General features: G+C 40.0%; 1 protein-coding gene across 1 annotated transcript; it reads left to right on the forward strand.

Annotated features, from left to right (window-relative positions):
• Positions 1 to 22452, forward strand: LOC148638532 (neurexophilin-1). The gene is made up of 2 exons (XM_088622871.1): positions 1 to 1050; positions 20221 to 22452. Exons 1-2 carry the CDS (start codon positions 997 to 999, stop codon positions 20968 to 20970), a joined length of 804 nt encoding a protein of 267 aa, XP_088478997.1. The 5' UTR covers positions 1 to 996; the 3' UTR covers positions 20971 to 22452.
• Positions 22453 to 25827: the final 3375 nt, after the last annotated feature.

Below are 25827 nucleotides of genomic sequence, written 5' to 3' on the forward strand. Positions count from 1 at the left end.
CAGACTATTTTTCAAAAACCTTTGAAATGTTGCTTTTGATTTTACGCCGGAAAATCTTGAGCAAGACGGTGCGGACCTCTTTCTCGACTTCCACATTGTGGCCGCGCATCAGTACATCACGAAGTTTTTTAAGAGCGAATGGGTCTCGACCTGTCTAGTTTAAAGGATGCTTCACTAGAGCTGGCACTGTGGGAACCCGACCTCTCCAGCGGTTTCTACACAGGCGACGCTCACACAGCGGTGCCGAACCGATTTCACTTTTCACAAGACCCCCCCAAAAAAGGCGACACGATTCTGCAACTCAAGTACTGACGTGGTTCGCATCCACGCCGGCTTGTATTCGAGAATTCGATGTTTGCTCTTTATCCAGGATTTCAAAGCTGGGCTTTTCCCCCCAGTCCTTTTTCTTCCTGTAAATTCGAAATTCTGAAAGACGGGGTTGCTGTTCACGTTAGAACCGGCTTCAGTCTGCATTTCGGGAGTAACAGCAATTATTTTCACAGATGTGAGATGGTGTTGCTCTAATGCGAGCAGTCTGTTTTCCACCAGGTAGCAGCTGCGGTAGTCATTAGGTAGTAACACCGAGATATAGGGGGAGAGAGGGGGAGGTGGGGAGAGAGAGGAGAGAGAAAGAGGGGACGAGAGATCTTAACGGGAATGCCAGTCTCTAGGCTTGTCAGTGTGCTGGCTGTAATGAATGTGTGCGCACTCTAGACTCATCCTGCGAGGACACTGGCGATTCTGCAAGGCTTTTCTTATCGTTGTTTCGTGGGATCTTTTTTTTTTCCTTCTACCTATGGATCCCCAAGATTCGTTTCGGTTCACAGAAAGCAGGAACTGTTAGAGGGCTGCACGTCTGTGTTAACGACATTTCCAACGGCTTTTGGATATGGGACCCTGCTGTAGAATGAGGAGTTATCGTAGAGGAGGATTTCAGTCTTCCTGAATGAAGACTAGGCTTTGAGCACGGGAGCTGAGAGACGACACGCTGTGAAGATGCGCTCTATCCGCTGGCTGGTCTTGCTGCTCATCAATGGGACTGCTTGTTTGGTAAGCAAGGGTTCAGCGCCGTTCAAGTTACAGCTCATACTCTCTTGCCTTCATCATCAGAGTCTGAAAGGCGCTGGTTGTAAAGCGTTAAAGAAATCTATTGTGGGGCTAGAAGACATGCAGTAAAAGGCATTTGCTGCCAGGTTTCAGGTCTCTAAGTTGTGCAGCGCTCTACAGCGAAGCCGCTCTGTGTTACTCGCTAACTTGTGATTCATCGCTGCTGCGCACGTCCTGAGCTGATCGTAGTCCTCATTCAAAAATGCTTCTAAACTGGTAAAACAATGAATAATGGTGAAGTTATCGTGTCTGGCGTTACGTGCGCAAACTTTGTAAGTAATCGGGGGGGAAAAAAAACGCTAAACTGCTCACGGAGGATTAGTTTGCTTTTCACCAATATTTGAGGCTTGATAGTGACTTTCACGCATATCAACCGGTTTAGAGGACTCAGGCTAGTGGATGTTGAAGGGGAAACTCATTAAAAAAATGACTCAGTGAATGTTTTGTTTGCTGTAGAGTTATGAAGGCAAAAGTTTTAGGGCTAACGGAATTTGCATCGTGAAGGCTTGCTCCCTGCCTTTGCAGTTAGAGCGCTTGCAGGTGCCTTCAGTTTGTTTTTAATTAAATGTTGTTGATGCTTTTATTTTCATTTAAACTTTTATCCGCTAAATTATATGTGATAACAGGTGGAGGAGGGGGTGGTTCTGTGCTTCTGAGCTTAAAACAGAAATCCCTTGTTAGTGTATGGACATCTTACATATAGATGAAGTATGCGAGTAATTAAAATTATACATGCATATCTAAGCTGTCGGGTGTTAATAGGCACGCTGTAAAAATCCATGCCCTGTTATTTTATAACCCCCATAACTCTGGCATCGCATTTTCCGCGGCGTGTCTGCTGTGGATTAAGTAACAATAAAACTGATAGACGGAGCTGTTGCAATTCGTACCAGTAATAAACCGCTGGAATTGTATCGGGATTTATCCTCATCTGTACGGCTTTTTATTTTATTTATTTTGTTCACGATACAGCATCTATCAGCTATCCTAGAGGCTGAATTCCTAATAATTACGCAGAGGGCTTTAATTACTGTCAACTTGTTTGGGAACATCTGCGTTCACTTTATTAGGCTAAAGAAACAATCTGAACAATTGTTTGAAATTAATTGCTATAAAGAAATATCCTATACCTCAAAACATCTTTAGCTGGTTCACTGCATTTGGAGTTCTGTACCACCCATTCCGAAATGAATTGAATCCGTTTTTTAATTTAAAAATAAATGTAAGAGTTGTGAGGCCTTCGTTTTCTAAAAATGCAGTTTTCAAAACCCAAACCGATAGTACTGAAATGCTAGAGCACAAACGCATCCGATCGGTACCGCCAATTACACAAGCTTGCACCGATTAGATGGAATATCTGCCATGCACCCGATTAAAAATGATTATATTTTTATTTGTAATGAGCAAACGTAAAAATTAAAAGCTGTGCAATTAGGTTCACAACGTGTTACAGTTAAATTAGCCCACGAGTTACAGTAGGTGACATTGTCCTTGGTAAAATAGCTTCTCACCCACACCCACAATTTTCAAGAACTATAAAAGATGCTATTAACTAGTAATTTAGAGTTTCGCTATTTAAAATGCTAACCCGTTTGGTTTTGTTCCGTCTGATCTTAATGTGCTTTTACTTTTTTCGTCTGTACAACTTGTTCAATAAAACGAGAGACTCAGAAGAAGCATAAAGTACAAAGTTGATCTGCTCATTGAGCTACAGATTTTATTGTTTTTATAACGTGTTGTTTGTGAAATTATATACAACAACGTATTCTACTGCGTAGAAACAATATAAAGAGCCTGTTCCTTTGATCGTGATTTGAATAAAATGAACACATAAACGACAGAATTCATGAATAATGTGCGCTTGTATATTCAAATTGACGCTTCCGTTGTGTTCGTTTAATTCACCTTAATAACGTCAAACCCCATATAAGATAATATCTTATGTTTTCTCAAGTCATTTTTATTTTTCCAAAAATATATGGACTATTTCTGTATCTTTCCTTGGATATGTGCGGAAGAATTGTATCATTTTCCGAGTTAAACATTTTAGTTGGTAACTAATTCCGTTCTTCTGTGGCTCTACTGAAAGACATGCTCATATTCTTATATCTTATGGCTTAATTACTACTTTTCGACGTTTGAAAACTAAACTGACAGTTAACTAAGATGTTGCCATTGATATAACGTCGATTTAAATGACAAATATTTGACTTCAGTTACTTTCCATGGAAAGTAAGCATTAGTAAGGGTCGTTCGCTACCAGTTTATTCACACTGTACAGTATGTGTGCTGTGTGCCCTGGGAAATACCCACCACCACCTCACCCTCTGCGCGGGGCCGGGCTCCACTCTCTCAGCCCCGGGGAGCTGCTGCACCAGACGCGTGAGAATGAGAGGGGAAACGTCGGGCCCTTCAGGGCCAGAGAGGCTACCTGCAAGTGACCACCCGTTGCAAATTCACTCAGCGTGCCTGACGGAACCGGGGGAAAGTACTTTTCAAGTGGGGCTTAGTCGCTATTCTGTACTGACCGTTTTACTTCAACCAGGGTTCCATAGAACGCTAAAGCACACAGTATTTAACTGCAGAACGTTTACTGAAGCTTAACTAAGCTTAACTAAGATTCCGTCTTGCATTGATGATGAAAAAGAATGCCTATTAAACCTGCATGTATTGAACTCGGTCCAAAAACTGGCTGAGATTCTTCCTTAGGGGTTTGAATTTGAGTCTTAAATTAGTTTCAGGGTTATCTGTATATTCAGAAGTTCACCCAGTTGCTAAATCGGCGAATTTAGGAAACTTTATTCTCCAGCTCCAGTAAATTTGTAACGCTTAGGCCGATGCACAACGCTTCTGTGTCGGTGAACGCTCAGGTCTGTCACTGTCACGGGAGTGTCCCTGTGCGACGGGGCACTCCATTTAATACGGTAGGCCTACAGCTATACTGTATACAGGATATATTATAGGTGCCCGGATACTTTGAGGAGAAATCTGCAATTTTCCTTAACTACTACACTATGTAACGCATTTGGTCCTGTGATTTTATTCTTAACAGTTCCACAAGTTATTGTACCGTAAGTGGCTAATTACCAGGCACGAAAGGAATTATTGGCACGTACGTCTTGCTTATCTGAATTACTCATAACTGTGTAAAAACAGATTAATCTGGTAATTATTTATTTAAAGCATGCATGCTCATTAATCCTTTGGTGTATTTACACTGCAGACATGTGTTAAGAAGCTTAACAGTGTGATATGGACTTGATTTTGAAAATTCATGGATAATGCATAAGGCTTCTAACAATGATTAATCTCACAGCAATTAATATGATATTTAAGTATTATTAGTAATGTTAGATTAACAGAAAAGAAAGGATTTTTAATATGCCATTTTTTGCCATCAGATAATATGGACTGTACAAGCAAATTATGACAGAGCAAAAAAGTGCTCATCTTGTGCTGCTCTTAATAACCTTTATGCAGGTCGAGCTCTCCTTTATTGCACCTATGACTTGCTACAGTATTAGACACTCTGCTGATGTACTGTATTTTCCAACTGTCTGACACTACCTATCAATCAACTTTCTGAAGAATATCATAATACTATGTTTGACTTGTCACGCCTTTTTAGTAATTGGCCATGAGAAATTGCTGTAGGGAGGGAAATTAGCATCACATGGCTCTAAAGCCTCTGAGTGCAAAAGGTGAATTTCATGTGCTTCCCAGACACAGGAAGTGTTTTGCATCTACTGTACAGTACGTACTGTAGTTCTGATAAAACAGGCAGCTGAGGCCAAAGCCACAGCATTCCTGGCTAAGAGGCTACTGGTTACTCTTTATAACTTTAAGCCATTCCAATACATAATAGAAAATACAATAAAATGACAAAACAAATAAAGGAAATGCATACAAGATGTGCAATGCCTCTGCTGCACAGAGCAGAGTGCAAATACTGTCCTTTAAGTATTGAGCAATGTCTGGTAAAGAATCATTGATTACGATAAAGGAATGGAGCTGAGCAGGGTTTAGAATTAGTTATATATTTCATAGGTATGTGTTTTGTGGTGTAATGGGCAGATGCGATTGAAAATCAGTTCTATTCAACTTAAAATCCATTCAGTGTTTCATTATTTATATGTAAGCTATTATCGAAACCAATATACAGTATATGAAGATTTAATTTTCTCTGTATGGCCAATATTGAAAATTGTTATTACTTTTTTAACTTGTCTTCAAATTCCTTTAAAATGTGTGTTTGGTCATAAGAATCAGGGCTGGTCTCCTGTCCTGAATGATATTGAGTATATTGAGCACAGCATTATTGGGAGTGGGAATCTGAATTTTTTATTTTAATTAAATTATTCTTCGTCATCAGCCCACGTGGCTTTGGTCACATGGTGAACTCCCTGGGCAGTTGCCAAAATTAGATGAAATGAGACCTGACCAACTGGAATGTGCCCACAACAGCTGGGCATCTCACTAGCTGCCTACACAGATCAGCACGGATCCAGATTCTTTCTATAATCAACTCGCATGTAGAGTGCATAATAGTGAGAGATGTGGATGGGATATACTGTTCCTAACAAACGTAGAGTCTATTGCACAACCAGTGAAAACATTAAGGCAGCAAGTGAGTGAAAAAGAATCATTTTATATATTGTTTCTTCCTGGGTTTCTTAAATCCTTTGTGGTTATTTTTTCAAGAATATGAGGCGGATTTCACTCTGTAGGAATAAGCTTACAAAAATACCTTTGAGAGGAACAACCTTTGGAAGCCTGCTGGTTCTCATTCTCAGCTGTAGCACAGAAATAAATTGACTAAACTACAGGTATTCCATCTGGCCCTGCCACGACATTATGGATTGTGTTTGACTATGTTGGTCATGACTTGTGAACCTTGATAGCAACGCTGTAATCCTACTGTATATTTCCTGACTTGTGAATTGGAGAGTGAGCAAACCCAGAGGAAACCTGTGTGAACACAGGGACAACATACAGACTCCACACAGATGGCAACCCATGTCCAATGTGGAACCCAGGGCCCCAGAAGTGCAAGGCAGCAATGCTAACGACTGCTTCACCACGCCACCCTTAGTTCTTCATGTTGTCAGATGTATTGCAATGTATTGTGGATTGTGTTACCTGTATTTCCTCTACCTGCTAGCATAGCACATTTCCCATGTAAGACTGCAAAGAAAGGAAGCATGGTGGCGGTATGGCAGAAAATATCTGCACCACCCGGTGGAGATTTTTATTAAGTGTGCGTTGGATTCCCATGAATTTATTTTAATGGTTTTGTGCAGATCTCAAGCTATACAAAGATAGATTTATCTTTATGGCTGGTCAAAAATGCCTCATATACTTGTGTGTGATGAACACCCTGGCTGTTGCTGGCCAGGGAGCAGATTAGAGAGGAATCCTGTGTCGCTGCTTCAGTCATAAAGTAGGCTATAAGCATTCTGTCATTTTTTAGATTAAAAAAAAATGTTGTGTCCCTTTCGGTTATTGAGTTAAATACCATTTAAAAACAAAGTTAAAATCCCAAAAATTTTTTTTGCTTCCTTCCGTATACCACACACCTGGGGGATTCAGATTTGGAAAGTTCTTGGAAGTCTGTTGTTCAATCAGGTTGCTCCAGTTAAGTGGGCACAAATGTAATTCTCTTTGGATAAAAGGGTCAGACAAATTTATTAGGCACTACTTCCTAATAACCTCAGTTTTACAGCTCAATGGCACATGTTAACATGGCACACGAGTGTGTTCTTGTGACTTGACTGCAACTACTGCAGTCATTTCTCCAATTGGAGTGGTTTCAGAAAATTAACTGATCAATGTATGAACAGTTTGTCAAAGTTACACTTTATTCCAGTCCAGATTAAAGACAAATTCTGAAAGTGTTCCTGTGTACTTGGAGTCACACGTTCACAACAGTACAAACTAATCTATTCTGTGGGTCAGATGAAAACGTCTTTGCAGGATTAGTATTTTATTTAAAAATGCATTCCTTTTAGAATTGTTTTGTGTATACAGTCCTTATACTGTATGTTGCTGCTTTGATCTCTGCGTTTGTGATAAACAGTGTGTTCAGAACGTTGGTTGTACTCAGGATAAAGACTATGTTCAGTGTAAATTCTGCTCAGCTCATATTGAGCTTATAGATTTTGCTTTTGATTAAGACTGCTTAATATAAACAGGGCTCTCTATAAAGACTGTGCTCGGAGTAGACTGAACTCAGGATTTGTTCCATCATTAAGGGATGTGTTCGTTTCCAGCAGAGTTTGACTGCACATGTTGAAAAGGAAGCTATAGTTATTTCTAAATCAAGAAGATCAGGAAAAGGGTGCAAGAGAAGACTTAAGAAATGAAAGCATCATAAATATGGGCTACCTGACACCTTTACTTTACCTGATTTGACCTTCATTACATTAGTCTCTTTCATACAGTACTGGAACAACAAACCACACCATATCATGCTGTAGTAGTACAGTAAATACAAAGATGACAATTTATGGTCCTTTAGGCACATATAACCAGTGAGACCATTCAGCTAAACCAGGCCATTTGATGGTCAGTCCAAGGTTACAGGACACACAGTGTTTCCTAGTTGTCATTTCAGGTGACCTTTTAATTTCCTAAGTGGTTTAATAATTTCAAAAATTAACTGATTTAATCCTTTTTCTGGTCAAAAGTATTTGATGATTTAAAAAGGGTAAAATATCTATTATCCTATAACCATAAAAACCAGAGTTATCTCACCCCTGCTTTAAAGTGAGATAAACCATAATTAATTTCCCTAGCTTTCCTGATTTCAGTCCACTAATTGATTTTGCTATTCAGTCTGACCACTTAATACAAGCGGAGTGCTGCTACTGCTCTCTGGCCTAACAAGTCTACCATTGTGCATCCATGAGTGATTAAATCATTTATATATACAAACAAGACACAAAATATGCACAAAGTTCACGTCATGCTTTGTGTTAAAGTGATCCTTACACTATTAGCTTGGAGTGACTAAAAAGTCAACTAAATCTTTCATCACTTCCATGGAGGGAGTAAATGATGAGGCTTAAAAATTATTTTAAAATACTTTGTGTTTGCAATACAAATGCGTGTATAATGTTCCATGTTTTTGGAACCTTGTTTTTTAATAGTTTTTCATCTATGTAAATCAGCATCTATCCAGAAGCCACCTGGGAGTTTGTCTGGAGAAGCAGGGAGAATGGTGCTACTGGCGTTCTAGTCAGACTCTCTCGAGATCCCGGAGCGCAAGCTGGGTCTCTAGTTACAGTGTCACAGCGGCGCTCCTCGTGAGGCTGACTGCAGGCTACAGCTTTTCTGAGACTTTTTGGAAGTTGCAGATCGTCCTTTGTCAAGAGTGTTGAGAAAAAAAAAAAAATCTGTTGCAGCACTCTGCACGAGATCTCAAGGGTGTGGTTGAAGCTAATCCGTCCGGGAACAGCAGGATGAAATGCCAAATCAACCACCGAGCAAGCAACCTCCTTTCATTTGGGAGTTTTCTTGCATCCATCATCCCTTGCAAGACTTCCCTTGTATTGGACACTATACAGAGGAAAAATTATGCCTGTAACTTTTTTTCCTCTAAATTCCAATCCAGTTTATTCAAGCTAACTAAATTAATAAAAAGAATGCAAGAAAGGATGTTTGGCTCTTTTCTAAACTTCCACAGCCTCCAGGATAGTGGATCTCCTAGACGTTGATGACATTCCAGCAACTACACTAGGCCTTGTAGTTCTACTAGAAGGTACTTAACCTTAAGGTACTTAGCAAGAATTCTTTCTGATTGTTTTGTTTGACTATTTTAATGAATTAAAGTACACTTAATGGCTCAATCTCAAGACAACTCTTTGCTCTGTAAAGCTAAGAAATATTCTTTATTTGACTGACTCAGTCTTCTAGTCTAATCCAGTTTTCTATATGAACTTTAAAAATTCAGCTCTCCTAACCTACCTACAGTATGTAAAAAATGCACTCTTTCTTGACAACATTATTGTGTGTACCTGTCAATCTAGTCTCTGTAAGAGCATTGACACAGTCCTTACCATTAGACAGCTCAGTAAGGGGCACAGGTGGTGAGCTTTTGAACAGAGAATAACAGGGAATAAAGGAAAAACTTTTAATCCCACTGAATGGTAAAGCACTGTTCGGTGCAACTGTTTGTCAGCCAGGCATCAGATGTGTATAGCGACATACTGTATGTATTAACAGTGAAAGAAAAGTCACTCCTGTATCTAGTCACTCCTGTATTTAGAATATAAATCCATGTTTTAATGTCAAGTGTGAAAAGATCTGTCCTTGTTTTTATTTTTTTAAAGCATATAATATGCATTTTCTGAATATGAGTAGTATCTCAAAGGTTGTGGGACATTGCTGTTGTACCCTTGTGTAAGGTACTTCATTCATATTGCTCAGGCAGAATACCTAGCTGTATAAATAGGCAAAAAGGCTTTGAATAAACCCCTGAACCACATAAATTCAAAATAATAAAGTAGCTTAAGATGAAAAATATAAGATGTAAGAATTTCTCAGGACAGTCAGCATACTACTGAGTGTCTCTTAAGATGAATCTTTCTGGCCTCTTAAAGCTTGAAATATAAGACAAAGATTGAATCAATGCTCCCAGTCACAGGCAGCACAGTGCTGTTGTGATGACAGACCACTATGTGGGTCAAAACACAGCCAGTAAATATTGAATCTTTCATAGTTCAGGCTAAGATGAATATTTTGGGTGTTCAAAAAGGTTAAACCACTGAGTCCAGGATTTCCGTGGAGATAAAGCACTCAGATCACTAGCATCATTATAAGCTCGATATTACAGAGGGAAATACAGAGCACGGAAATCTGCCTGATCAGGAATAAATTTGCTGCTACTTAAAACAAAGAGTGATGGTGAATCACACATTAACGATTTGAAAAGTTCTTGGTGTAATGTGAATGCCATGGGGAGATATTTGATGGGATCATTCAAGAACCTGAGAGATTAAATTAACAAACCTTACTGGATAGATGGAAGGAGATGGACAGCCTTCAGAGGTGAAAAAAACTCCAATTTCTTTATGATCCATAACATTCTAATTTTTAACGCATTGTGCATAACAATCAAGCTGATTTCAAGCGAACATATATTATTAATTAAAAGTCCAATAGCTTGTTTCTTGTGAAATGACTTTTTTTTTCTCCCCTCTCCATTACAGCAATTAGCTAAAGGGCAGCAATTTCCAGTTTTAATTGTGTAATGAAACAAGGAATCATCGACCGTGCGGCCGTTATTCCTAAGAGCAGAAAAAAAAAACGGGAGAACATTTCATAATTTGCAAAGCATTTGAGCTTTTAATTAAAAATTTATGCTGTGTCAAGGTATCCATTTCCAATTTAAAGGTTAGTAGAGAAGTGAAGCTTTATCAAATATTTCTGAATAGAAAATGGTAAGCATAAGCCAGTTTGAGTTGCTGGTCATTTTTTTAGATTTTAGACAAGTCTTCAGTATAAAGTGAGTCAGTTTATGCTGATTGTTTTGGTCTAGTGATTTGTATAAGCAGGATTTAGTTACATACAGTAAATGTTCCTCCTAAATAAAATAAATGTGCAAAGTTATGAAAATTCTGCCCAAGTCACCCACTGATTTCATCCTCCTGTGGTAGAATTTAGTTAGACTTAATTTCTTCATGTTCAGAAGACAAATTGCCTGCCAGCTGTAATGTTAGGTCTCTATTTACACTGACCAGGTTCCCTAAGGAATCTTCATGCTAAGTATGTCCATTATGGAATCGAAGGAGGCAGTTTGTGGCTGTGGTATAAAACACGCTCACAAGTGCCTGCTCTAGAGATGAATGAATGAGACCTCATTGCTGTCTTCCTGCACCGTTCTCCAAAGCACCCTCATAATAAACATATTTCAAAAACTGTCCTGAACTGTGCTGTGACTTTAATCACCAGGCTGTCTTTCTTGATGTGGATGTCTGTGTTGGGGGACTTCCGTGCCTCTTACAGTGATTACAATGATGTCACAGTCTCTTCTTGGTGCTCTAGCCATCCTGCTTTTTTTCTGCTTCTTCCTCCATGTATCGTTGTTAGTTTCAGTGTAATGTAATGTATGCATTCAGCATGCTTACAGTAAATTGAATTTCCAGAGTTTGTTCATAAATGTGCTTCCTTAATCTGGGCAACATGACCACATGCAATGTAAATAATGTTTATTCAGTGGTTAGTTAGTAGGAACCAGTTGAGTGCTGCAACTCGGCATTCTTAAATTCTGTCATTATTGAATATTAACATATTGGTATTCCATCAGTGCTGAAGCATAAGAAGGAGTATAATTTATGCAGGGCAACTTCATGCTTAATTGCTTAATTGATCGATTCCTTACACAAGTATTCCTGATCTTTAAATAACAGGAGATTTAGGGTGACTTATAAGATTAACTGTATTAGAGTTCTGCAGAATCAGAGGATTGAAGACCCCAGCTCTACTCTCTGGTGCTACAATATTCACCTTAATGGTTTGCAGTAGTGTTTTGGTTTTCTTTAAGTCTACTTAAACTGCCAGATGGAGCTGGTGTTAACAGAAGTTGACCGAGATTAGGTTAGGTTCTACAATCCAAATATTGCCAGTTCATATCCAGGCTGTGCCACTAGTGACTAGGATTCCTCAGGTATTGGTGCACATCCGGCTAATTGCCACTGAGGTTATATGGTTTTATGTATCCTCAACTTACAATAGAAGAGTGACCACTTTCTGGGCTCTCAGACGTCTGTGTAGCTTTCTGTTAGAACTAGCTGTTTGTATGTGTATCATAGAGGTGGAGGTCTGAATCCAGTTTTGTACTGTAGGCCCATCACGTAACTGTTTTAGTGGCTAGAATACTTCTCCAAAAACTCATGAGCAATATGAAATGTGATTGACAGTATTTTTTTTTAACAGTCCCATTTTCAAAGCCTCAGAGTCACACATTAGTTCAGTGGTGTGAATGACACATCAAGAAAAAATCATTGTCTTCAGGATCCATCATGTCACTGTGACATGAAAGAGATGTCTGAGATTGTATAATGAGGGGATGTGGGAATCACTGTGTAAAGTTAAAATTCTCAACATTTGTCTCTGTTATATTCAAAGAACAGTACAACACACAGTATTAATACTAATAGGGGAACACATACAATGGCCAACACAGCTCTCTCACTTTCCCCTAATGATGCCTATCAGTGACATCACCCCACTGACGTAGGCTTTAAAGTAACTCTGGATCAATCATCAGGTGCAAGACTCACAGAACAGCTTTTAATACTCACGCAGTAAAGCACCATTGCTGTGTCGTGTCTCTTCCAGCTTCCAGCCATCTAAAAAAAAATGTTAATTGCAAAATGTAAGAAAACATTGGTCCAGATGAGTTGGAGAAAATCTGAACAGCGTTCATGGTCAGGCCCATTATAATAACATCGCCTTTGTTGTTGATTAGACTCTGCTTGCATTCCCTACAGCTTCAGATATCATATTAAGGATTGCTGAAATACTGGGGTAGCTCCTTTGTCCTAATCAATCAAAAATGCTCATTTGGTCTGATGTGTTCTTAGCCACTGGTTGTTTACCAGTATGAGTTCTAGGCTTGCTTTAAGCAAATGAGTTACAATTAATGAGTAGATGAGCCCTGCATTAGCCTTGGCACAGCAGTCCACGCTGATCTAAACACTGATGAGAAATATCATCTCTACACGGACACAACACACATACACAGTATACAGATTCATTCCAAGGTGAGTAATGTGTGTCTGTGTTACATATCAGCACATTCTTTTTGCTAGCTCACTTCACCAAATGTCTCCGGTATTTCATGACTACAGCCACACCTGTCTCTTATGTATCAATAATCGTAGTTTTGCCATTATGAAGCAAAGTGGCTTGGGAAACACAGAAAGAGAAAATTCCCTTTTTTACAGACCAGAATATTCTTTCTGCCATCATCATGTAACCACTCAAGGTAGTGCTGAAGGGCAAATGAATGTGAATAGTTTTATTAGCACATTCAAGGACTGCAATGACTGCTGTTTCATGCCATGTCATGAATCACTTTGTGCTTTTTTCTTAGGAGCTTGTCCTCTTTTTGTAGGAATCACAGGCATAAAATTCTAAATATGATCATCTTGTGTCTGGGCTCACAATAGGTTTAAAAGCTGTTTTCCCCATGTTCTAAAACCTAACCACAGCTGCAATGAATTGGACGTTCTGTGAACTAAGTCTTTTCAGAAACCTAAAGCACTGATTCAAATAAGAGTGCATATTCCAAAGGCACACAGAATTCAACCAAAATAGATGTAAGCTAAGGTCATGGTGATTTTATGGTTCAGTCCTTTCAATCTAGAAAAGGAAAATAATTCATTTTTTGAAAAATCATTAAATTAAGTAAAGCTACCCATCCTATGGACAGACCAATAAGCAATGTGCAAGTTCTACGCATCAGATGCATGGGAGACTAAAAGGTCTGTTTTGTTACAGTGATATCTGCACTTTTAAATAAATGAATGTGTAAAAGCAGAAAGTTGTTGTATTATATGTGCTGGCATGATTCTGCATCGCAGCACCTCTGACTACTTTGGCTCAACATGTTCCAAACAAAGGTAGCTGCCTTAAAAGATTCTTGTGAGGTGAACTGGAAATGAGGTTGAGAATGCATGTCTTTCCCTGGTGGACTTCATGATGACCAGCTGTGCAATGGCTTTTCAGACATTACATTTTACTTATCTTTTGGGTGGCAAATGCAGAAACCTGAAACCCGGGTATAAAGGCTGTCCTGTATCAAACACAGCATAATACTGTACATGAGGCCAGGCTACTGTACTAGGTACTGATGTGTTGGTGCCTGCTCTATTTTGTGCTGAGTGTTGCATTATCTCTGTGTCAAAGCCATTTGTGTGAGCATGACAGGGCTCCCTGGCTGCAAAACAAAATTCACTCTGAGTTCAACAAGTAATCAGAACTATAAGGAAAGCCAGAAAATCAGCACCCCACCTTTAAATTGTTCTTAGCTCTCTCTACAGGCCTGATGACTGAGATCTTGACAGTGTTCTGGATGATTTCTGTCTCTGACTCCAGAAACGAAGAAACAAAACCTTTCCCGCAACCTTTCCCGCACCCAACGTTCTAAAGCAGAAAAATAAGTAATGAAATTGCAAGGTCAAGAACAAATATATTGGCTGTCTGCCACTCTGGTGCCAACACAGTAGGAACATTCAAGGTGGAATGTGGCTGTACTCAGGCATAGGTTACCGCAGCCATGGCAACAACAACAAAGACATCCAATTCAGCATCTTTGGGATGAACAGGAACAGCACATTTGTCATCACAATCCTGACTCATGGCAGATGTATCCTGACCACAAACGTCTGAATAGATTAACATGAGAATTCCCTTTTACTTCCTAGCTCCTGGTATATTATTCATTAAAACAGAAGAAAACATGTTACCAGGAAGCAGTTATATATCTCATTACCAGGACATGTCTTATAGAAACTATACCACATCGTTGCCAAGCTTAGTAGAAGATACTCTTCAGGACTAGGAAGACACTAAGCAAGTGAAAGTTAGTGTACACATGCACAAAATTCCATCAGGAATTATTTAACTGCATCTCCTCAGTTTTGAGCAGAAGGGAAATTAAGAGGTGATCAAAACTCAAAACAGGTGAAATATGGTTTCCTGGAAAAAGCTGTCAACCATGTTTGTGACGAAAAATAGTGTAATTAGATCTTTGGACCAATCAGCAATTAGTAAACAGGATAACAAGACTGGCTGAATGATTCATTTGTAACCTTGCTTCCTTGTGTCATTATGGAGGAGGACAGAGTGTGGTTCCATCTACGTTATGGAGCTTATCCTGATCAGCAGGCCTGGAAGGGTTTCTCAAATTTCTTTGTTCTCAAACAGTTCGTTTTAGTATTCATTAGGCCTTTGTGTTGACACTTATATCTCATAATGACCCACTTTGAAACTAAGGCAATTCAGCTTGTATCAGCAAAAAGAGTTTACGTGCTGATAATTCATTACCAGGCAGCAATTTTCTATTATTCTAGGCCATGTTCATTGAAAAAATCCGTCTTTCTGAATCAGCTCAAACACTTGGCCCCCACCGCACAAGGTGTTGTATTCATTTCCCCCTCTGCTTTAGGATCTAACAGCTTTGTGCCACAATTGGTTGGGATTTTTAATTAAAACATCAAAAGCCTTAATTGTACAAGGAGCTTGGTCGTCTTTCCTTTCTGAAAGTGATAATTAGTTCTCCTCTCAAGCGTGCACATGAAGACTTAAATCATTCCACCCACAAGGAACCTCAGCTGCCTTCCAAACTGATGCATGTTTGGGCTTCACTTTTCCCACTTGGACTTCGCAGTGTTTGAAGGTCAGAGACAAATGCAAAAGGTGCATTTAGGGTATTTTGCATATACCTGTAAGGTGTCAGTGTGGCATACGCTTGAAGAGAAGGCTATTAATATTCTCAGGCATATGATTTTGGGTTATTGCATTGCAGTAAAGAAGACATGGATTTCAAATCAAAGGCAAAATAAGGGAAAGGCTATAAGATAATGCATGAAACCATAACATAACAATCGATAGAGTAACTGTAATTGACAGACATTTTCCCTATTGTCTTCTATTCCATAATGTAAATATATTAATGTAAATATAGGAGATATAAGGAATAGGTTTCCAAGATTCTCCTGTCAGCTGGCAATACATGGTTGACTTAAGGGACATGAGACCACATTCCATCATCTTTCCCGTCCAGTACAATCTAGAGATCTCAATCCTGTTGAAAATATAGAAGTTCTGGAACACACAGTGCAATTCCATACATCTCTATCCAAATCACTGACTTAATACAGGGTTTCCTTACAAGAAGAATGGGATTCAGCAACGAATATTTAAAAGTCCAATGGAAATATGCCACACCTATGTCCCTATGTTCGCATTAGTTTTTGCTCGGTTTTCTGTGTGTCTGTGTGTGCCCTACGATGGATTGGTGTCCCATTCTGGGTGTACACTGCCTTTTGCCTGTTTCTTGTTAGGATAGGCTGTGGCTCCACTGTACTGGATGAAGCTGTTAGAAAATGGGTGCATGTCATACTGTACCTTGTTCAAGGTGTTCTTCTTGCTTGTAGATTTCCAACATTTTAGTCAGAGTGAGAGGCTCTGTTTCAGAAACCTGTACCTGTGGCTGGAAGGTTGCTGGTTCAAATCCTGTGGCTGGCAGAGGAATCCTCCTCCGTTGGACCCTTGAGAAAGGCCCTTAACCCCAACTGCTCCAGGGGCGCTGTACAATGGCTGACCCTGCGCTCTGACCCCAAACGCCTCCCTGTCTGTGTGTTTATGTCTCATGGAGAGCAAGCTGGGGTATGCAAAAAGATGAATTCCTAATACAAGAAATTGTATATGGCTAATAAAAAAAAAAGTGATCTTAAAGTACAGCCCTGAATAAACCAAATCAAATGCTTGCATGGAATCTGATTTCCCAGGTCCTTTAGTAGGTGAATGTGACCCTGTGCCTGGATCACTGTCTAATCTCTGTTAAGTGCTTTGACTTCCTCCGGGAGATGAAAGGTGCTTCATAAAACATTTCTATTATAACAAATGGGTTAATGCCAGAAAAGATCAAGTAAGTGTGTGGGGGGCAATTTTATGCCCTTGATTTCCAGTGTGCGACTGATGTGGGCGTTGTAATAATCATCTCAAGTTCTTACTCAGCTAGCCCTAAAGTCCCATGTGCGATCAGTTCCTGTTGTTTTTCTGGAAGAGCCTATTTCATTTTTCATGCTCCGGTGCATCATACGTCAACTTCCCAAACACCACAGAGGGATGAAGATGTGGAGGCAAACAAATAAAGGTAGAAACGTATAAAAAAATAAACAATCTGATTCTCCCACGATAAGGCAGCTTGGTGCACAAACATCAATTTTAGCATCTGGGCACAGACAGGTCCATTACAAAAGAAAAGGGATGTTGCTTCCTGAGTGTAAATCTGTGATTGCTCTATTTTTCTGTTCATTACATCAGTGTGGACGGTTTCCTCTGAAAGGTTTTGATAATATCTATGAAAAAAACAGTATATGCTATGACAACAGGCTCCTCACACATTTAAAATAAAATAAAATCTTCTTTTGAATATGACCAGAGTCCTACACAAAGATTCAGGGAGAGCAGGAGCAGACACACATGACATGAGCTCGTTAAAGCATTTACCCAGAAATCAGTGGGACAAATCTTAATATGCGCTCCTACAGCGTCATTCACTTTTGACAAATGTTTTGGGGGTCCTCCTGGGGATGTGAGCCAGCACCCCCACCAGGGGGCCCAGTGAGAGAGTGTGAGCAAGCTTCCGCGTCCCCTGGGGATAGAAAGCGCTGGGCTCTCCAGCGCATTGTAATCAGACTGGCCTGCCTTAGGCAAAGCTCTGCAAAGCAACACTTTCAATAATGAACATGCCTGGCGGACAGAATAAGAATCACGCAATTACTGTATTTTATTTTAATTTTTTTTGTCTGAAGGCACATTGTGCCTCACAGAGGATGTTTAGGGAGCACACTGTGTGAACTCATGGAAGATGAAAATAATTAACTTGTTAGCTCCTGGTGTCCCTAATACAGGGCGGGGCCGAGGGGCGTGTCTCTGCAGTTCTGTCCATTGAATGAAAGACCACACCTGCAAAACACTACCAGTTGGTGAAAGCTTTTGTCTTCCTTTTAATCTTCCTGCTTTAGATCTGCCTGCACATTTTTCTCAGTGCTCCATGCTGACTGCTGCTCTCACTGTTCAAAATAATAGGAATCCACCGTGAATAATGTGTTGGGCCTCTGTGTAGAGTACAGCGATCACAGCCTAAACAAGACATGGTTTGTATTCCATTAGATAGATTTTGAAAGATTGTCTGCTAAACCTCACTCCTTTTTTTCTCTGGCAGCCTCACTGCCAGGTGAGGTTGTGATGATGTTGATGTTGTGTGATACTAAGCTGCACCGGCTTCCACAGGCTCAGCCAGTTTTCGGAAGCACTCAGATTTGGGAATTGCTCTGGCCAGTGTCAGCTGACCAAGGTCTGTCTTTCTGCCAACAACATTTCGTCTGGCACTGTGAGGGTCACTTTAAATGTAGATGGGGGTCTGGTGGGTGTACCTTTATAGCTAAATCAGTATTTATTCTAAGCATTGATTTTACCAGTAATTTCATCTGTCGTTCCTGCGTGAAACAAATTTAGGGCATCACTGGTTGACACACAGATTATCTAAGACTAATTTACTAAAATTTAGAATTTGCTGATTCTAAATGCTTCTCCATATTCTTATAGCTCCTGGCTTAGATGGTCCTGGGGTCTAAAGCTATCCTTGAATCCAAAAGAAATGAGCAGTAATAACAACTGATTGAGACCAATATCTTTCAATGTTCCAAATGTGATAATGCTATTCCAAAATGTATTAGCCTACGTGTTGTATTGAGTGCCTGTGATTCCTTGCTAATTTTTCTAAAAGATTCATTTTTGCTGTCCCTTTGCTTCATCCTTTACTTAGTTATAAGCTGTGTCAGTTATGGAGTTAAAGCATTAGGTATCTCTTTTAATTATCAGTTTTAGTCCTAATTCATTTTACTCCAGGCTGGAATCAGATTGAAAACACAGCTGCAGAATTCCAGCAGGAGTAGACTAATTTAAGAACTAAGCAAGTAATGTTTTAAAGGATTTTGTTACAATAACAATAATTTAGCCATGAACAGAGACTTACCACCATTCCTTACAAAAAACAAATTCAGAAAGGATCTGAATCTGACAGTTTGCCTATTTGCCTGGCAGAACTGCTTTTTAAGAGCTGTTTGCTTTCCAGAAACACAGATGAAAGCTCACCAGTTCTCCGAGCATTGACAAATAGTATATGATTTCACAACCTTTTCTCTCAAAGTGATTGTAAACCACGTTCTTTCAATCCAAAATGAAAATTAAAGTATAAAATGAAAAAAATCAGCGATTGCATTAATGCTGCAAAAGTGGAAAGGACTCTAAAGAAGCTTAATTTAATTCTTCTGTTTCAACAGTTTTTAATTGGATTTTTTTTTCACCATTTGGCAGAATGCAGAACGACTCATCTCAACACAAACGCAACATGTTGAGCCCTGATTCATAAAAGCTGTTCACTTTAGATTTGGGAAGGGCCAAGTAAGACACTTAAGACTTTTGCAAAAAGGGAATATCTGGAATCAGTTGGATCACCTCAGCACAATCAGGCTCACACTTTAACTGCATACAGTAGTTGTTAGTCTGTCTCGACAGTCCCAGAGCTCAATAACTGACACATTCTCATGGTGCTGGTTCCAGACTCCCACAACCCTTCGTGAAAGGGGTTCTTCCTGTTCTTGGCTTTAATTGGTTTCCACATAGTTTCCACTTATACCCTCTGGTTCGTGTTTCACTGTTCAATCGGTAGAATCTCTGCTGTGTTGACTTTGTCAATGCCTTGGATTCAAGGATTCTGAATAGTATTAGCAGGTCTCCTCACAGTCTTCTCTGTGCAAGACTAAAAATGATTTAGCTCCTCCAGCCTGTCATAAACATCGAGGCTAATATCATAGGATCATGGAACCCAACCTGCACTCAGGAACATGCCTTTGTCATTTGAGCTGTTCTGGAGCCTCGTCCTCTCATTTCCCCTGTGTTTGTGCTGTCATCATGGGAGCAAAAGTATTTCACCACCAACCAGAGATTCTACAATGCAAATGTGTAAAACTAACTAACTGGGGTCTCAAAATGTAATGCAAGAGAAAAAATATCATAGTGTGTTTATCTGGATTGTCACATTTTAAAGAGTACAACCAGACAGCTTTGTATTTTTGATCACACAATTTCAAGTAATAGAAGTCGGACAATGGATTTACTGCGAGCGCAACAAACTGTTAATGTTAAAATGAGCTCAGAGCAATGCAGGAGACTGCAAGCGCTGTCTCAGATAATTCCCCCTGGATTCTTTCATCCCAGATTGAGAAGCACGAGTCTAGAACACAAAAAAATAATTCAGTAATAGTGTCATCAACACTGTAAGACTGACGTATCTTTATGTTCTCCCTTTTGCAGTTGGCTCTGGGACAACCACACGCCTCCCAGAGTCAGAAAGGTGCAGAGGGCGAACGCCCCAAGTCGGTGGGGATCCTCAGTGGCCAGGGCTTGTCTCCTCTGGGCCGGTGGATGCTGCACACCAAGAGCCGAGCAGCTAACACCACCTCCTTGGAGCTGCCTTACCGCTCACCACTGCCCTTCTCCAAGCAGGAGTTCTGGGAGATGCTGGGCAGCGACCTCCGGCCTGACCCGGTGTCCCGTGTGAAGCGGCGGCCCATCGTGAAGACGGGCAAGTTCAAGAAGATGTTCGGCTGGGGGGACTTCTACTCCAACATCAAGACGGTGCGTCTCAACCTGCTGATCACCGGCAAGATCGTGGACCACGGCAACGGCACCTTCAGCGTCTACTTCCGCCACAACTCCACCGGCCAGGGCAATATCTCGGTGAGCCTGGTGCCCCCCGTCAAGGCAGTGGAGTTCGACCTGGAGCGTCAGAGCGTGGTGCACCCCAAGGACTCCAAGATCTTCAACTGCCGGGTGGACTACGAGAAGGTGGACCGCAACAAGAAGACCTCGCTCTGCAACTACGACCCTTCCAAGACCTGCTTCCAGGAGCAGACACAGAGCCACGTCTCCTGGATCTGCTCCAAGCCGTTCAAAGTCATCTGCATCTATATCTCCTTCTACAGCACAGACTATCGCCTAGTGCAGAAGGTGTGTCCTGACTACAACTACCACAATGAGATGCCATACCTCCCATCAGGATAGGGGAAAGGGCACTACGGAGGTCATGCAGGGGGCAGGGACATTAAAGAACTTGGTTTTGAGATTTACGTTACTTGTTGACCAGTGGCTAAGTAGAAGGATGTACCAGGAGAGGTCTTCAGCATTGGTCAAGGATAAAACTCTTTAAAAGTCTTTTATTATGTGCAGAGCTGCCCTGCACTTTCTGTCCATCCAAGTTATGCCCAGTCCTACCAGTCTCTCTCCTTTACTGATGCTTTTAATGTAACTACACAAAAACAGACTTCAAATTCATGTATTCAGAGATAGAGGGGCCAGGCTGTTCTCCTAAGAAGAAATCAAATTTACAGCATGTTAAAAGATTTTCTGTAGTCATATAAAAACTATAAATTCCAATGAATTCCAAACAAAGGATGCCCAGTTTTAAAGAGAGCTATTTTGAAAGTTGAAAGTGTTGTTTGAGATTCCTTTCTATTTCAATCAATATTAAGGCTAAGGCAAAACGTACAAGATAAGAAGGGTGCTTGAAATGATCCTGAGCAGCTTATAAAAGGGAATTCAAATCCTTAATATGTTTTACCACCACGGATCTCTCAACTCATCCAGTTTAATCCATCCTCTTCATTAGTCTCTTGGATTACCAAAATTAAGAATTCACTTATTTAGCAAGGACTGGAATTTCACACCTATGCACCAAAACTGGGAACAGCATTAATAATTACTCAGATGTGGTTTGCTAGGAGGCGTCAAAAATGATTGATATGTGGTATCATATGCACTGATTTTCTTATGTATTATTTGTCATGTTTTTACAGTTTGCAATCAAGTGAAAATATTTTTTAAGGTTGATTTGGACCAACAAGTCTAAAAAATGCAGTTATATGCAGCTCTGAGCAGCTGAAGCCTCTGTTCCTTTAAAGTGTAGAGTAGTCTAAACGAAGTCTTCCAGTCTTCTTTAATTTTAAACAATAATTACACAGAGAATTGGAATCCCTCTAACTTCTACTTTTGGTCAGCTCGGGAAAAAAAACTAAACAAACTCGAGCTTTCCCTACAGCCTCAGTGCAGTGTGATTTAAAATTGACTCTATGGGATGCTGCTCAAAGTAAAAAAATTGGAGAAGGGTAAATACCTGGAACCAGTACCCGACATCCTTACAGATATGGGATCACGAAGTGAATGATCAAACAGGGACTTCAGCTGCAAGAAGGTGTGACAAAGCTCTGAAACTACAGTGTGTGGCGGTGGGGTCTCTGGGCACAGTAGCACTTTGTAGGTACAGTATGGTCAATATCTATTCATTTCTGTTGCTACTCTATGTGCATCTAAAGCTGTAATTGATCTTCATTAAGCTGCCTCCAACAGCAAGAGGATTTTTTTTTTGCATTTGAAAGATCTGTTTTGTTGTTAGCGTGGCATATGGTTCTTAAAATGTAAAGAAGTACGTGTTGATTCCCACGTGTTAAATGGATAAAACTGAACAAATAAAAACAAATGTAGACATCAGAGGAGTCTGGTAAAACATAAGCAGATTGCACAAATGGTAACACCATTCCAAACATTAAAATTATTTTGTTAAACTCCCCCCAAAATTCTTACTCCAGATTTAATTTTCCTCCATCCATCCCTTTTCTAACCACTTTATCCAATACAGGGTCATGGGGGAGCCAGATCCTATCCCTGCAAGCAGCAGGTGCAAGGCAGGGTACGCTCTGGACAGGACGCCAGTCCAGGGCAGACACACACACACACTCACGCCAGGGCTTATTTTCCCAGAAGCCATTTAACCTACCAGCATGTCTTTGACTGTGGGAGGAAACCAGAGCTCCCAGAAGAAACCCACATGAAGAAAGAAAGGAAATATACACTCCACACAGAAAGTACCCAAGGCAGCAATGGTAACCACTGCACCACAGTACCTCCCGTTAAATTATATGCGTGTTCAAAATACACATGAACTGCAGGGAGAAACAGTGACGGAGCTGATGGAGGCTACCTGTAATCCCAGGGCAAGTGTTTTCATCTTGCAAATGTTTGGATTAACTAGACTGCCTATGAAAATTATAGTATTAAACTCTCCAATGCATCACTTTAACCATCAAATTCACTGTTGTCAAACTGATGGCCATATTCACAAAATCCTTTCTACTGTGCTACTCATTTACTGTACCTTCTGATGCATAAAGAAAATGATGATGTGAAGATAAATTGAGTAACTATTAAATCAAATCTAGTTAGATCCAATCTTGTGTCTTTAGGAGTACACAACTGTTTTGAAGTGTTCTCCTGTGTAATCTTTTCTTAAGAGCAAGTTAAAGGTGTCTTTACTGGTTTCAGCTCTAACAATTTTAATGCTTGCCTACAGAAGAGCATGCTCTCCTCAGGTCCTTGTTCCTGGCAGGAGATCTGAAATGCTCGAGTGTTATAAAGCAGTGGAGTGGCTGATATTGCTAGAGAGAAAGCAGCAAGGTAGGGAGATTTGTATTGAAAACCCTTCAGGTAAAACAAGGTTATTCCATTTAATTCACTTGAATCTGATAACTGCCACTTGTTAGACTGAGTGAGTGGTAAATAAATTAGAAGAAATATAATTAAGAGTTAAGTATTAGTAGCAATCAATATTTATTACGGTCAGTATACTAGTGATTAACCTTGTTGTAGGTACAGGGTGACAATGGTTTTTTCTGTAGTTGGCTGTCGCCTCCGGAATTTACATTCAAGGTGTGTTGTAACCAAGTGTAATGACAACTGTTAAAGGAGAAGAAGGGAACATATTTTGTCCCCATTATTTTGAGTCAGCTTTGTGTAGTGGAAAAATATTTAAACTGAACAGCTAATGTCTCAGTCTACAGTAGTTGTAAAATAAAACTATCATCCTCACTGGTTCTATACCAACAGCATTCGGAACGTCTTTCAATAAAATAAGAGATGAGGCACTTTAATTAAGGAAGGCTGGCTTTGTTCCCTCAACTGTTTGATCAAGTGATAATAAGCCCCGTTTCAATTAAACACTTTTTTAATCAATATGAAATGAAAATCGAAGTGCCTGGCTTTGTGCAAAAGCAGGCTTTTCAGCAAACAACAGGTGCATTGTCTGCTGTCAATGTACATAAATACAACCCTGTGGTGTTCAGTGAGCAGTGCCAAGTCCCCTCCTCTCTTAAAGTTCAGTATTAATTGCAGATACTCAGAGCTCCACTACCATTAGGATGGCAGCCTGTGCTCAATTTAGAGCTTTTGCCTTCCTTTAAACCTATGATGAGCGATGCTCATTAAAAAGCTGCACAATTATTGACCAAGCAAAGAAGTGTGAATGTAAGTTCACTGAGATGCACGTACAAGCAGACCATTAAAAATCAGAATGATGGCAGAGACGAATATTCTTTGTGCAGATCAGACGTGGTGTTCTCAAACCAGGCTCTTCATGATTAATTTAATCTTTTTTCAACATGTATGTACTGTAAAATAACAGCACAACATTTATGTAACAAGACAATCAAGCCAAAAGGAAAGGCTCGGAAAAACACATACTGTGGTGGTGGGGGCTACACAAGCACATCTGAAAGATGGAAGAAAGCTCCATCGATCATGTTGATGCAGTTTTTGCATTAATAAAACATGCTCCTTCCATGACACAAAGGAAATAGTCTTCACCCTACTTTGTTTTTTTGTCACTGTGCACAGAAGAAATTGCTCCTGAAGAGCACCAGGATCATTCAAGGTCTTATTGGCACAGTCATATCAATCACATCCGAAAGCACGTTATTTGCAGGACACTTTCAAAACCCTTGCAGTAAAGTGCTGGGTACACCAGAGTGCATCTGTGGCAGATAAAGAAAAGACTGGGAGCATCCTTCATCTGGGACCACCGTCATGTTTGCAGAACATAATAGAAATAACACTTATTGGTCAATAATTACTTGGTGATTTGTTTAAAATAAGTCAGAGATCACAGTGTTTAGGACTAAAATCTAAGTGCTTATCAGTCATCAAGCACTAGAGTTCTCAGTAGATGACAAGTTTTGCCAGTCATTAGAAACAGGTGACGTTTGAGACTAACTGCATTGGGGTTCCCCGGGACCAGGGCTAGAAACCTGTATTCTAAATCCTGCCTCGCACTCGATGCTTCCAGAATAAGCTGTAGCCTGCCACGACCCTGATTTTGATCTGTGCTCAGTTTCAAATGATGCTGGAAAAAAAAAGAGAAGAAAGCTTTTCTTGTTGTACGCGAACATTAAAAATGAGTTAGAAAAAAGGTCATTCTGAATCTCTTTTTGTCTGGAAAAGCACAAAAAACTTTTTTCTTTTGTCCATATTGTACACTCCAGCTCCTTTAAGTCATCGGTAGGTTTTTTATAATCTGTGCTACATAAAAGAAATGACACGTTCTAACCCTCCATTGCATCACTTAGTCCTTTAAGAAGCCACTGTAATTTAACAGAATGATTCTGCAGTTTGTATTGACAACAGAATCAGTAAACTGGGAAATGAATACTTGAGCACAGACTGATCCTGACTATAAATAGGACCCAAGGCAAGGCAGTTCACTTTCCTTCAGGAACAAATGAGTGCAGCTGGAGAGAATTTCATTATACCACTTTTGTAACTGTTGTTTTTAAAAAAAAACATTTTACTGACAGCCCTAAGGCCACACTGCCCTCTTGCTGAACTCCTGAGACTCTGTACAAGGTCTCATTCTTTAATATGATGTTTTATCAGACTCCTTCTGACTGGGAGCATTAAGAGACAGCCTAAACGTCATGGTTCAGATACAGTGCCTGGTCGTAAATGACAGCGAGAATCTGGATTAGCACAGAAAAGATTTGATCGCCAAAGAAAAATAAAACAGCTGCTGGGAGACATCTCAATTAATACACTTTC

The sequence above is a fragment of the Lepisosteus platostomus genome, chromosome 28 (assembly GCF_059453375.1).
Source record: "Lepisosteus platostomus isolate fLepPlt1 chromosome 28, fLepPlt1.hap1, whole genome shotgun sequence".
Classification (NCBI taxonomy): Eukaryota; Metazoa; Chordata; class Actinopteri; order Semionotiformes; family Lepisosteidae; genus Lepisosteus; species Lepisosteus platostomus.

Coding starts and splice junctions, on each gene's coding strand:
- LOC148638532 (XM_088622871.1), top strand. CDS start 997: ATGCGCTCTATCCGCTGGCTGGTCTTGCTGCTCATCAATGGGACTGCT. Junction 1,051..20,220: donor TCAATGGGACTGCTTGTTTG/GTAAGCAAGGGT, acceptor TCCCTTTTGCAG/TTGGCTCTGGGACAACCACA.